At 35.7% G+C, this 13803-nt stretch overlaps 1 protein-coding gene across 1 annotated transcript in view; it reads left to right on the top strand.

Annotated features, from left to right (window-relative positions):
* ITGA1 (integrin subunit alpha 1) overlaps nucleotides 1-13803 on the top strand; it is an 81944-nt gene that overhangs the window by 47192 nt on the left and 20949 nt on the right. The window contains exons 10-21 of the mRNA XM_062017452.1: nucleotides 1875-1948; nucleotides 3654-3798; nucleotides 4943-5085; nucleotides 6452-6595; nucleotides 7791-8045; nucleotides 8465-8595; nucleotides 10007-10170; nucleotides 10352-10488; nucleotides 11416-11526; nucleotides 12076-12161; nucleotides 12365-12500; nucleotides 13511-13591. Of these exons, the coding sequence (XP_061873436.1) occupies nucleotides 1875-1948; nucleotides 3654-3798; nucleotides 4943-5085; nucleotides 6452-6595; nucleotides 7791-8045; nucleotides 8465-8595; nucleotides 10007-10170; nucleotides 10352-10488; nucleotides 11416-11526; nucleotides 12076-12161; nucleotides 12365-12500; nucleotides 13511-13591 (1607 nt within the window). The remainder of the gene's footprint in view (nucleotides 1-1874; nucleotides 1949-3653; nucleotides 3799-4942; nucleotides 5086-6451; nucleotides 6596-7790; nucleotides 8046-8464; nucleotides 8596-10006; nucleotides 10171-10351; nucleotides 10489-11415; nucleotides 11527-12075; nucleotides 12162-12364; nucleotides 12501-13510; nucleotides 13592-13803) is intronic.

Here is a 13803-nt window from a genome sequence, read left to right on the forward strand (position 1 = left end):
TTTGCAGCTGTCTCCATGGATGCATTTTTGTGGCAGTGGAGAAAAGCAGATTAGACAATCCAATTTATTGGATGTGGGCAATGTGGAAAAGATTAATTAACCCTATACACTAGCTGAATTAACTTATGTGTGTGACATGGAGGTCACAGGAACCTTCAATCTCAGAATTTTTTATATAAAGCTGTTTAAATTCTCAACCTAAATAGCTACTTCTTAGTGTCATGATGTGTTTGATTTCTTTTTCCTTGGATGTTGTGAGTTGTAATTTTTTTTGGTTTTGCCTTTAAAAAAAACACAAAGGAAAATTGAGAGAGTGTTAAAAACTTCAGTCCAACAAAAAAACATGTTTGACAGCCAGTAGATTTTTACACATAATATTTTCCATATGCCTCTGTGTCTCACGGCACAGACTTCTGGTTTTAACAGCAATTTTATATTTTGTCCAACCCATAGGCAGGCACAAATGCATTTTCACAAAATGTCTTTTGTAGGGTGCTTGGCAGTTTGAAACTCAATGGAAAGTTAGACTGAGAGTCGTTATCTAAGCAACATTCAGAGCTGCACACACCAACAGTATCAACATTGTCCTCTGTCTCAGACTGTGAAAGTCCTGTCTTAGCTCGTTAAGGAGCATCCTTTACTGCATGAAAATATTGTTCAGCAACAAATCTGTAATTTAAATTTCATGCCTAACACGGACTTTTTCAGACTTAGCAAAGCAGATACATCTTGTGAAACATGATGGCCTATGTTTGTGTATCAAACATTTTATGTCTCCTTCCTATGACTGGCTATAAAGCCCCCAAATTAGCAAAGATATCATGTCTCAGGGAGCAGCCTCTGTGGTTTAGTTGCTGAGTGTCAAAAGTTCAGTATTATTTAATAGTCCAGATGCTTGAAATTTGTGCAGTCATGGTTTGCTGTGCCTCAGTTTCATTTACACAGTTGGAGGTTGACCTCAACACTCAGCTGGTAGCAAGTTGTGAACTGTTCCTGGATAAGCATCAGAGCAGATTTCATAGTTTCCCTCTACAGCACATTACTGTATCTTGCTCTCAAGGAGGAATCAATATGCAGGATATAGTTACCTTATTTATCCACTTAAGGTGTCAAAATAGTCCTTGACTATTGTTGCTTTTAAGTAGAGGAAGAGGCAGACCTTTCTCTTCCCTGATGATATTTCAAGTGTACCTGGGAGCAAAGCAACCCATGAATTTCATAACTAACATATGACTACCTGACAAGATACTAAAACCAGTACTAAGTTACCTGATACTTTTTTTATTCAAAGTCACTCAACAGAATCAGAAACATTTTTATGTAAATTTTTGGACAAGATTACAGTTTCCAAGCCCTTCCCGGAGGCTTATGAACCTGGGACAGTTGAGATTTTCCTATGTTGTTTTTTTGCAAAGATTCATACAAACATCAAGTGTTTTTCATTTAAAGTTCCTCCAGCTGCCTACAAATTTTTAGTTGCTTGAATACAAGCCCAGGGTTACATGGCTGGTGTTTTATTGTTCACTTAGCTCAAGTGGAAAATGGCTTAACTATATTAATCAAACATTCCAAACATATTTGCTATCAGCCTGAGGTCAAATCTGGTCAGTTTTAGCCCAGAAATATTTGTTGGACAAGTTTGAGCCATGATCTTAAAATGGAAACTCTTGTATTTAATGATAGCATATTACACAGATCGCAATTTCACTATTTGTTATAAAAAACTATGCAAACTATATTCATTGAATTCATTGACTATTCCAGTTGATTATTCTATACTTTACTATCACATCAGCATTTTCATTACACTGTTCAGATACTTTTTCAGATTTAAACTAATTTATTTTTTAAACTTAATTTCTTCTGTTTAATAGCAACAACAGACCAGCAGGCAGCGTCATTTGAAATGGAAATGTCTCAGGCTGGTTTCAGTGCTCATTATTCTCAGGTAAACAAACTGTCAGAAGATAGAAACTCAAAGTAGAAGGATGAGTGTTTGGAATCAATGTTTCAGAATTCTTTGTACATTTCTGTTGGACTTTATATGTTGGAAGTTTTGGAGTTTCTCATTATTTTTTCATAAAATATATGTAAAGAATTATTACAAACAATGAAATCTTAAGAGAATAAGTACCTTCATCACATGAGCTCTAAATGTAATGCTTCCATGGCACTATCTATTGGGAGAACAGTCTATAATACGTTAAGACAGACACTGAAAGACTTTTTACCTGGGCCTATAATGACAGGACAAGACGCAACAGTTTTAAACTGGAAAAGAGTAGATTTAGGTTGAATATAAGGAAGAAGTTTTATACAAGAAAGATGGTTAGGCATTGGAACAGATTGTCTACAGAAGTGATGGATGCTTCCTCCATGGAAGTGTTCAAGGCTAGGCTGGATGGGGCTTTTAGCAACTTGGTGTAGTGCAAGACGTCCCACATATGGCAGGGTGGTTGGAGTACATGATCTTTAGAGGCCTCTTCCCACCCAAACCATTCTATGATTCTATGAACTATAAAACTATCCTCTCTAAATATTAATGTATAATAATAATGCATGCATATATAATGCACTGTATTGGTGAAATTGAGACAGAATATATATAAAAAGGATATTTCTGTTGTGTATATGATCTGCATTATTAGTAGCATAATATATTCTTAGTTCTGTTAACACATTGAATATCTCAGTTCTCAAGCAGTAGGTAAATATTTATTAAACTGAGATGCAAAAATCCCTAGCAATTTGTATTAGAAGAAAATCATTCCCTATATTTTTAATTTATTTTTGAAAAATCAAAATGTTTCCATTATGATCATCTGCTCAGTGGATACAAATGACATTAAAACTTAACATGAGATCAAAATAACTGGGAACAGTTAAGCTTTAAAGATATGAAAAAGTAGGGACAGTGGGAAAGAGCACAATAGAGAGTAACTGAACTGAGCAAACACCAAGCAATCCAAGACAAACTGCAAACATAGGAAAACTGTCAACATGACATTGTAGACAGCTCAGCATGTCCCTAGTAAAAAGAAAATAAAAGCCCTTAAGTATGATTTAACATAAATACTTCATTATTTTTAAAGTACTTCCCATTCATACCTTAGAAACAAGTACTATTCTGATGTGATTTGTAAGATTATTTATTTGGTAGAGCATAGTCTTCAAGTTCACAAATATCTGATGTGTTATCACCAGAATCTCACTTCAGAAGTGGGTCAGTAAACCATTTCTTATTGAAAAAAAGCTCTTGCACAGTGTACAAGTCTCACAGATTCAGCAGAGAAAGGTTGAAGTCTTTGAGAGTTTGTCTGCAAAGGGCACTTAAGTCTTGTATTCTCTGATCAGCTTTGCTAAATTCCTTTTGTCTTTGTATTTGGCCTGGAATGGTGGGCTGAAGTTGCAGGAGCTGTGTTTCATTCTGATGTTTTTCTTGAATGTTTTTTGGGTTTTTTTAATACATGCAAAAAAAAAAAGAAAAGTAAGGGACATAGTATGCTTGTAAGTGTTGTATCGTGACAGGAAAAGCAGGACTAAAAATGATAGATATACAGGAAGCAGTGCTGAAATGTGATCATCATGATCAATGAGTGACTAAAGATGATTCATGTAAGGAACGGGCTTTTTTTTTTCTCTCTCTCCATAAGGATTGGATCATGCTTGGAGCGGTTGGAGCATATGACTGGAATGGCACAGTGCTTATGGTGCAGGACAGTGGTATTTCAATGCCCACTAATGACACTTTTCGTGATAGGCTATCAGAAAAAAATGAACCCCTTGCAGCCTATCTAGGTAAGAGAAATAGCCTATCTTATAACACTTTTCAACACTCTCTCATTTACAAAGAGTGTCCTACACAATATTATATTCTAGGAGCTCAGGAAAATGTGTAATGTATGGACATTGTACGTGGTCTACTGTTTGATTTTCCTGTTCTTCAAAAAAAGTTTACTACTTCTACAATAAAAAAAACTAGTGCAAAAACTTCCAGATGTAGGTATATCTAGACTTTCGCCAAGAGATGTCTAATCTGTTAAGAGATTTCACAGATTCCTCAAGTCTTATTGTCAAGTTTTTCTGTGTCTTGATAGTTAGAGTGTTATACAACATTCAGTCTAAAACTTCGCATAAATTTTTCTGTCATTCAATGGGCAAGAACAACAGTTTATCAGTATATTTTTTATAATAATGTTTTGCATATTATTAGGCTATTGTTTTCCTCAGCCTTTTCTACCAAAAAGCATCAATGGCCTTACCCTCTCCTCTAGGTCTTTCTTTCTATACTTCATTGTTCTGCTTGCTGTGTTATCTCATTTAAGCCACACGTTCACTGATGAAGAGTCAACACTAGAATAATTTCTTTTTTCCCTAAGTACACTGTTTCTCTTCTTTGCAGAATGCCATTAGCTATTTTTTTATATCTGAAATTTGATAAGTAATTATAAATTTAGATCCTATCCTTTATAATACATGCCACAGTTTTGAGTCATCTGCAGATATTTTAAGTCTTCCTTCACTTAAAAGTTTTTAAATTGTTAATATTAAACAGAGCTGGGTTCAAAGTGGATCCAGATTCCTATTTGGAAGATCTCATCAGTTTGACAGTGAACTAGTGACAGCTGTTCCTTGAAAGTAGCTTTTCAACCCACTATTCCCAAGCTATTTAATCAGTACCATCATATTATGCTGTGCAAGAATGGCAAAGTGAACGGGACTCACCAGCCTGTGAACAGCTTTAGTAACAGCGGTACTCGTGACTCTGAGACTTTAAGCAAATACACATCCAGCCCTTTTATTTAACTCTGCTATAACTCAGTAGCATAAGCAAGGCTATACATCTGCTTGTAGAAGAAAGCCTTAAAAAGGCTCTGAATCACAGCAAGTATTCTGATGTATTCTATCTGTACTATGTGTTGACTTATTTTCTGCTTCCTAGGCTATACTGTGAATTCAGCATTGACACCAGGAGATGTACTATATATTGCAGGACAACCACGATACAATCATACTGGCCAAGTTATCATTTATAAAATGAAAGGAAGGGAGGTACAAGTGCTTCAGAGGTTAAATGGAGAACAAGTAAGTATGCCTTCACAATTAACATAAAATGCTATGGCATGAGAAGTAATGATTTCAAAAGAAAATTCTGTATGAGAAACAGAGTTGTAAGATCAGAAGGATCAGAGGCTCAAAAGATCAGGCAATGCTCCGGTACAGTAAGTAATGGAAAGTGGACTCTATGGTAGTGAGAGACCCTTGGAAGTTTTTTTTTAAGGGTTCCGCCTTCATCAGTGTCCATAGGGTTGTACCCATCTCTGTACTTGCAATTTTCTCTGTATGCTGGGTGGAAGGGGTGTGTCACTGACAGGAAGTGGGTGCAACAAGCAAGGTTCTGTGCAAGAGCATCAGTGGGATATTGTGAAATATTTAATTACTACTTGTAATATTAAGTAGCAGCTCACTGAGAGCTTTCCTGCAGGGGAAAGAAAAAAAAAACCAAACCAAACAACAGCCAACCATGTAATCATGTAATTAAAGATGGTAGTATAATGTTATGCACATGAAGGTGGAAAGACCTGCCTACACAGGTATCCCCAGGCTGCAGTACATGCCGCGGTCACGATAATTCAGGTTATATAACTTTCACCTATAGCTGATGACTGCAACTCAGTGAATAAATCAGTCCTCCTGGAGTCAGTGAAGGAAAAAGGGCATTTTTAAGGTCTGAAGGATCTGGCCCATTTGAAGCATATTCCGTGAGATGAAGTGCATCTTGCACTAGAAAAGACTGCTTCTCATGTTGAGTGTAAAAGAAGTGCAGGTCATCCAGCTTAGTTGTGAAGTGAACGTAACCAGATAAACCCCAGAGGCTGTACCCAATCTATGACTCTAATCTGTGTATTTGTGTAGATCTTGTTCCTCTAAATTTAGGGCTGACTTGGGAATTTTGCAGACTGCCTGCACAGTGTTGTCTCAGAGCTTTTGTCCACCATGCTATCTTTTTCCCCTGGCAAGCCTAAGAACATCAATGGTTGATTCTTCTATGTACTATTGTTGGGACTGAAGAGAAAACTAGATTCCCCAGGATACTTCCATAATCAAATATTGTGTTAAGAAGTCCTAGTCCCCATAGCAGGTAGAAGGCACTCTTTGTATTGTTCAAATTCAGAAGAGTTGAACAGACCATTCTTAAATTAAAAAAAGATCTGACAGCAAACTCTAAAACAGAAAACAAGCTTCAATGGCAAACAGATCTGAAAGATCTTGCAAATTGCAAATCTGGATTTGCAAATAGCAAATCTAGAATGATCTGTCTAGCAAAGATAATTTCTGCCTTATGGTTAACGTTTGGCATTATTATAAGCAACCATAAAACAGGTCTCTTAACGGGCAATGTTGCATGATGCTAATGACTCTGTCTCTGATACCTTCTCTTTTCCTGCAGATTGGATCATACTTTGGAGGTGTTATTACCACAATTGACATTGATAGGGACTCCTTTACAGACCTTCTGCTTGTTGGAGCTCCTATGTATATGGGAACTGAGAAAGAGGAGCAAGGGAAAGTATATGTTTATGGTCTGAACAAGGTAAGGATGATGTATATTGATCAGGAACAGAACATGCTCCTTACTGTCTTCATATCCTTCTTTTAAAGAAATATGTTAATTAGAGCTGGAGAAGGTGACCTATTGAAAACAAAAAAACATTATTTTGACAGTCAAGAGTATAATACAGATTATTTGTTAAAACCTTCTCAAATTCTTTTTTCTCTCTTTTTTTTTTTTTTTTTGCTAATAGAATGTGTTATTTAGATAAGCACAATATCCTGTAAGTTGCAATATGTCATAGATGCAAATTTATAGGATTGATTTCCTATCACATATTCTTTTTGCTTTCTTGGATTAGGGGATGGTAGAGCTCAACATTATGAGACTTACCAAAATATGTTCTAGCAATGGTGGTCTCCTAAAATACTATTGCAAGGAAGGGATTTGAAGAGGCTGGATCTATTTCACAAGGACCTCTTCCAGTTTCTATATATATGTTGCTAACAACAAATTGATGGTGAATAGGGCTGTCAAGAGAACTAGAATTCTTTGTACTCCAATAATGTGAGGGTTTGAAATTTGTTTTTCCCCTGCTTCCTTTTATCTATCTCCAAATTAAGAAGATTTAGCAGCAGCAAGCTGCTGCTGATTTCTAATATGGAATTCGTGAGACCAATCTCTTGCAAAGATTGGTCACATACCACAGTGTATGTGTGGTTTTGGTCTAGAATGCACACTGGACCAGAAGAATACATGTTTGGCCATGGCATATGTATTTACTAAGGAGATAAGTCACTCTATGTAAGAAAAATAGTGTCTTTTGTTCTGCTGTAACAGTATTGCCATCTGTGTTTCATCAGAAACTTGGCTTACTTCTCAGATTAAGAGAATGCCTTCAGAAGCCCTCTTTACACTGTCTTAAGAATCAAACGATTTTCTTACAACATCAACATCTAAATATTGTTATGATACTATGTGAACCTCTGACTTCAAGAATTATGCAGAAGCATCTAAAGGCAGAAAAAGAGAGAGCAAGAATGTCTTTCTCACCTCAGAATGAACATTTGAATTATAGTTACAGAATTACAATTTCTACAATGCACTCAGTCACTAAGAATAAGATGTAATTGTTTCATTTAATTCATTAGTTTGTCTTTTGGACACGAGCTCTTGAAACCCTGTGTTGATAAAATGTAGACAGAAATCCACAAACTCTAAATCTGTTATTTTACAGACCAAGTTTGAATATCAGATGAGTCTCGAGCCCATAAAGCAAACATGCTGTTCACCATTGAAACAGGACACCTGCAAAGTTCTCAAGAATGAGCCTTGTGGTGCACGCTTCGGGACTGCAATTGCTGCAGTGAAGGATCTCAACCTTGATGGATACAATGACATTGTAATAGGTTCTCCCTTAGAAGATGATCATCGGGGAGCTGTTTATATTTATCATGGCCGTGGCAACACAATTAGTAAAAAATATTCGCAGGTATGAAGTAAAGCTTCACAGATTGGCAGGTGCTGAAAGGATACACTATACAAATTCTGTTTTCCTGTGTCTTCACAACATAATATCAAACCATAACTTGAACTGTTATGACATTTTTTTAAAAAATGCTGTGTAGTTTTCAACTCATACTGATTTGACTGAGTTTGAGTCTAACATTGTTAGAAAATGTATTTACCTGTTTGTAATAGAAACCTTCAGAAATGTTCTGTACAGCCAGAAAAGTAAGTCCTTTTCAATTCTGAAAATTTATAGTGTGTTAATCACCATGGTATCCAAGAGTATAGTAATGAAAATGTAATAGATTTAAAGAGTCTAAAAGACATCTAACTTCAAACAATCCTTCTTGAATGTTATCATATGACTCCTTCAATATGTACCGTATAAACCTCTTTTCACAGCGTATTGCATCAGGTGGAGATGGGGAAAAAGTGAAGTTTTTCGGCCAGTCTGTGCATGGAGAAATGGATTTAAATGATGACGGGCTGATTGATGTCACTATTGGAGGCCTTGGAGGGGCTGCCCTCTTCTGGTATGGATACTCACAGCAGCTGCCAGGCCAAAAAATAAACATTTGTCTTGAGATAATAGTGGAACTTATATGCACTACTGCTTGGACTGTTATGAGTTTACTGATTTCGTTTGATGCTTTGACACTGGCTATGAATCTTCATATTTTCATGTATCTCTGGAAGAATGAGTATAAATAGTAATATAGTTTCAATAAATAAAGTTTTAGAAACTTGGTTAGCCTAATATGAAGACATTGTTCTTCTATAACCATATTCAAAATAGAAACCAATTGCACTGCTGGCACTAAGTAAAGTAGGAGAAAAAAAACCCACTTTCATTTCTTGTCATTTTCATACTATACTGCACATTAACTTATCAGCAATACCAAGGACAAGTTCAAATGTAAAGGCAACACTAAGAAAACACATTTGACTTCCTAATAAGAAAACTCTAGTCTGACTCAGTACAGAAAATTGTTGAAAAATTTACCTAAATTTTCCATTTTACAAAAGAGTATGATTCAGATGGCATAATATTCAATATATTTTTTTAAAGGAGAAGATAAAAATCTCGGTGAGAGAAATAAAGAAGGTAATATGTAATCCCTCATTTCTAAAGTACAACTAAAACTATTTCTCTGTCTGCTAAGGGTAATTGCTAAGCCAGCTCTTTCACATAACTCACCTGCTAGATGATCCAGTTTGTCAGGTCTTGCAACTATCCTCAGGCTGCCAGCTTCTCCTTACCTTCATCTGGTAGTTTGTCTTTTTAAAAGCTCCATGAATACAATTATATGCCCCTTCACTGAATTGTTTAGATCAAAAATTTAAAGAAAGTTGTTTTGCCAGCTAAATTTTCTCATGGTTTATTACACTGGCATCTGCTGTCTTGAGGCTGAAAAGGATCGGAGCTAAAGCAAAGGAAAAGGCAGGAATGCGTGGAACAAACAGGGGCAAATGGGAGCTAAAGTGAAGCAAACTGGCGGTGAATCCGAGACTATTTGTCCACCCACAGCCTCAGAGATGGCACAGTACCCTCCAGTTCACGTGCAATAATATGTATTGCATATCGATATATGCAATAATGTTCACATATATATATGGAGAGACCTTTGAGGAAAGGTGTGGTTCTTCCATCTCTTAAAATGGGTCTGGCTCTAAAGAGTTGCTTAAATGACTTTTAATATATCTCCTTTCATCTGGTAAGTGTTCTGGAGCAAGTACAACACTGTGAGGAAGCCCTGTGACAATTTTATCTATAATTTGTTTTTTACTGGTACTGTGTATAGAATGTATAGTTAATTACTTGTCTAAACCATCACCTATATGTATTTTAATGTTGAATGTTGGATATTTTGTAAGTTCATTCGTAAGTGAAAAAAAGTCACTGATATTATTTTCAAGGCCCTTTCCCTCTTTGTTTTTGTTTAGGTCTCGTGATGTGGCAGAAGTAAATGTTTCTATGCAATTTACACCCAAAAGTATCAATATCCAACAACAAAATTGTCAGATAAATAAAAGAAAAACGATATGCATAAATGTCACGATTTGTTTTAAGGCCAGACTAAAGTCAAAGGAAGACACATTTGAATCCAGTAAGTAGATATGTACTAAGCTATGGAATCTATGCCATAAAAATGCTATACCTACATTCAGTTACTTCTCCAAAAATGAAGTGCAACTCTTCTAAATTCAAAGTGCATATAGGATACCTTAGGCCAAAAAAACTTGTAGGGGCAAACTGATTCTTACTGTTTCTCTCAACTTCCTTTGTAGGTCTGCAGTATTGGATTACTCTTGACTCGCAAAGACAAGTATCTCGAAGCTTGTTGACAGAAAGCCATGAGAGGAAAATGCAAAAAAATGTTACTATCAAAGGGTCAGAATGTATTAAACATAACTTCTACATGTTGGCAAGTAAATCATTTAAAGTGATCTTCTCATGTTGACCCAAACATGTTCCATTTCTTGTAAACTGGGTAACATCCAAAAATAGTTTTAAGAAGTATACACAGAAATTTTACCACTTATTAGTTATATATTTGTATATTTATATAGATACGAACTATTTACTTACATATACAGTGTATTTATCTTTGTGTCTGTCTTAAGAAAGAGCATAACACTCTTAGTGAAAGTAACAAGGTATTGTGGTTAGTAGTTCAGGTGCACTCAAAATTTAGCAGGAACTTGAGTTGGAATTGCATATTGGAGCAATTCCTCCTACTCAAATATAGTTTAAAAACTCAGAAATTAGATTTGAGATAGAGAGTACTTATTCACTCCAAAACAGAAATGAAATTAACAAACGTGTGTATGAAATTGCCCAGATTGTAACTAGTGTGCAGAGTGAATGAAGATGTATATAATGTTAACCACATTTAAAATATTTAGTGACTTCACAGTTGTATGATAATTCAAAACTAGTGATAAATGAGGCCCAGAATTTTATTCAATATGCAGTACATCTCCTAACAGCAGATCTATTTGATGCCACAAAAGGTGATATAGGTGCTGTTTGTCTTACTGATTTACTGTGATTTTGTACAGTAAAAGGGGAAAATATATGAGCTGACTGTTTTGAGATATTCTTAAATGAAACTGTGCTGGATATGCTCAGACAATGTGACATTCTTATGACATTACATACAAAAAAATATTAGTAGATATTTGTAATTATTGACTTGCATATTAAATGTTTTTTCATCAATTGCAAGCATTCAAATGTTTGTCTAGCAAGAATGGAGAGAGTGTGACTGAAAAACATTTTACCTCAACATTCTTAGGGTCTTTTTAAAGTGTATATCCATAACAGCATTTCTGTTTTCTTCATGTTTTAGGATAAGCCTGACTTTCAGGACTCTGTAAAGGTTTTGCTGGAGTTCAATTTTTCTGATCCAGAGAGCGGACCTGTTCTAGATAGCAACCTGCCAAATTCAATATCTGAATATGTAAGTCAGCAGAATTCTGTGTTAATAGCCAAAACATTTAAGATAAAATCCACAGCCCACACAAGAGCTGAAACCATTACCCACAAATTACCTAAAGAGGGAGGGTTGTTGAGCCATGTTTCCTGTAAATGAGTCTTCAGGAGTGAAAAGTTTGATTCAATGTGCTTGGGAACCAGCCTGAGGCTTTAAAGCTGTCCAGAGTTAGCTGAAGATAGAAGAGAGTACAAGCAAATTTATTGCAATTTTTTACTTAGATAGAGCAGATGGAAATGTTAGTAATTTACTTTGGTAGTGCTTGACATCATTCATACTTACACTATTTTCTCTCATTCTAATCCAGATGAATCCAGAAAGGAATGAGTAGAGAGCTTATGTTTCACTTGTGCATTTTGCAGGATATTAGCATGTTTAAGTGCTTAACATTAATGAAGACTTCTCTGACTGTCAGATAGAAGATCTTACATAAAAATAGATAATGAATTAAAATGCAAGTATTTAATTTTAATAATAACTATAATAAAATTGAGAATAAAAATACTATTGTTGCAGATTCCTTTCACAAAAGATTGTGGAGCCAAAAATAAATGCATTTCAGATCTTGTTCTCAATGTAAAGGCAAGCATAGCTGGAGACAGGTAACTACACTGCGTTTATTGTACCACTTTATATCTATAAAAAAATTATGTGTAAATTAAAAATTCTTTAGTCAAAGAAGATAATGCTGTGGCATAATTTTATGATTACAAATTATACAATCTGGACACTAAAAGAAGTTCCTCTTTACTTTAAAAGCAGATTCCAAAGTTAAGATGTCTGACATTATTACTTTATTTTATAGCTCTTCTCCATTCATTGTAAAGACACGCAATGATAAGTTCACCATCCAGCTCTCTGTGAAGAACAAAAAAGACAGTGCTTATAACACGAGAGTTTTGGTTCAATATTCTCCAAATATTATTTTTGCGGGCATTGAGGTAGGAATTTTTTACATTATCGCATTTATCATAACCTGTATTTCTAGAGAGATCTGAGTAAGTCTTTTTATTAAGCTGAAGTTTCACTGCTCAGGCATCATCTCAGTTGATTGGAAGAGATTCCCTGGGAGTGTTGTCCTTGCTTGTTCCTCCAAAAGAGGATATTTATTTTGCTATGAGTGGACTCTTGCCTGACCTCTGCTAGCTATAGACACAAGTTTCACAGTAGCAAGTTTCACAGTGACCCTTACACAGTAACTGCCTGATTCTTAGATGAACATCAACGCCATGAATCATCTGTATATTGCTAGAGTAAAAAATGCCTTGTTATTAAACAGTAAAGTTCCTGAGCATCTAGAATTCTCCTTTTGCAGTTGTATAGAAAAAGCACTGTGTGGTAGGGCATCATAGATTAGTGCCTCCCTCACCTCTACCTCAGACAGCATTTCCAAAATAACCTCCAAAGAGGCTGTGAATTCACTCAGTTCGAGTGAGAAACAAACACTAGGAGAAGTTTGTTTTCTATCAACAGTCCTGATGTTGCTCGTTAGGAGAAGTCAGGGATCCATAGCTGTTGATGACTGTGTGGCGATAATTTGTCAGGTATGAATGTCAGTCATTTCTATTGACAAGAATGTCAGTCATTTCTATTGACAAGTTAGTAACACATTAACAAAATTACATGTAAAACTGTGTGCTTAGACTTATGTTGATTTACTGGACCCTATGATTAGTTTGCATGGTGTCTATTTTGTATATAATTGCTAGTGTTCCAAATGCTTTCACTGGAAGGAAGTAATTGACATAGATGTCCATGGGTAGAAATTGTTTTGCAGAAGTTGTGGCTTCCTGTTTTTGTTCCAGTTCAGTTAAGCTTTATCTCTTGAAATGCTTTGGTGACGAAAAGTGATGGTGGTGTGTATGTCCAACATTTTTGGACTAAGGATGATGCTTAGTCAAAATTTAAAATCAATTTACAGAAGTTCATGATTTAACTCTTTTTCCTTTAGGATATACAGAAAGATAGCTGTGAATCTAATCACAACATCACCTGTAAAGTGGGATATCCATTCCTAAAACCTGCCGAAGAGGTAAAATATCCCTCTGCACGCAAGTTCTCATTGCTCCATGTCGTTCTAAGGCCAGGGCAGTCCCTGCCATCCCCAAATTTCTTTTCTTTTGTGTTCACTCTGAAATGTGTCAGCGCATGTTTCCCAGGCTATCATTGATATGAACTGCACTGAGACAACTAGGAAAACATCAGATCTTCAGTATCTGAGCAGTCAGCTGTGGTATGTGAGGA

Source organism: Colius striatus, chromosome Z (assembly GCF_028858725.1).
Source record: "Colius striatus isolate bColStr4 chromosome Z, bColStr4.1.hap1, whole genome shotgun sequence".
Lineage (NCBI taxonomy): Eukaryota > Metazoa > Chordata > Aves > Coliiformes > Coliidae > Colius > Colius striatus.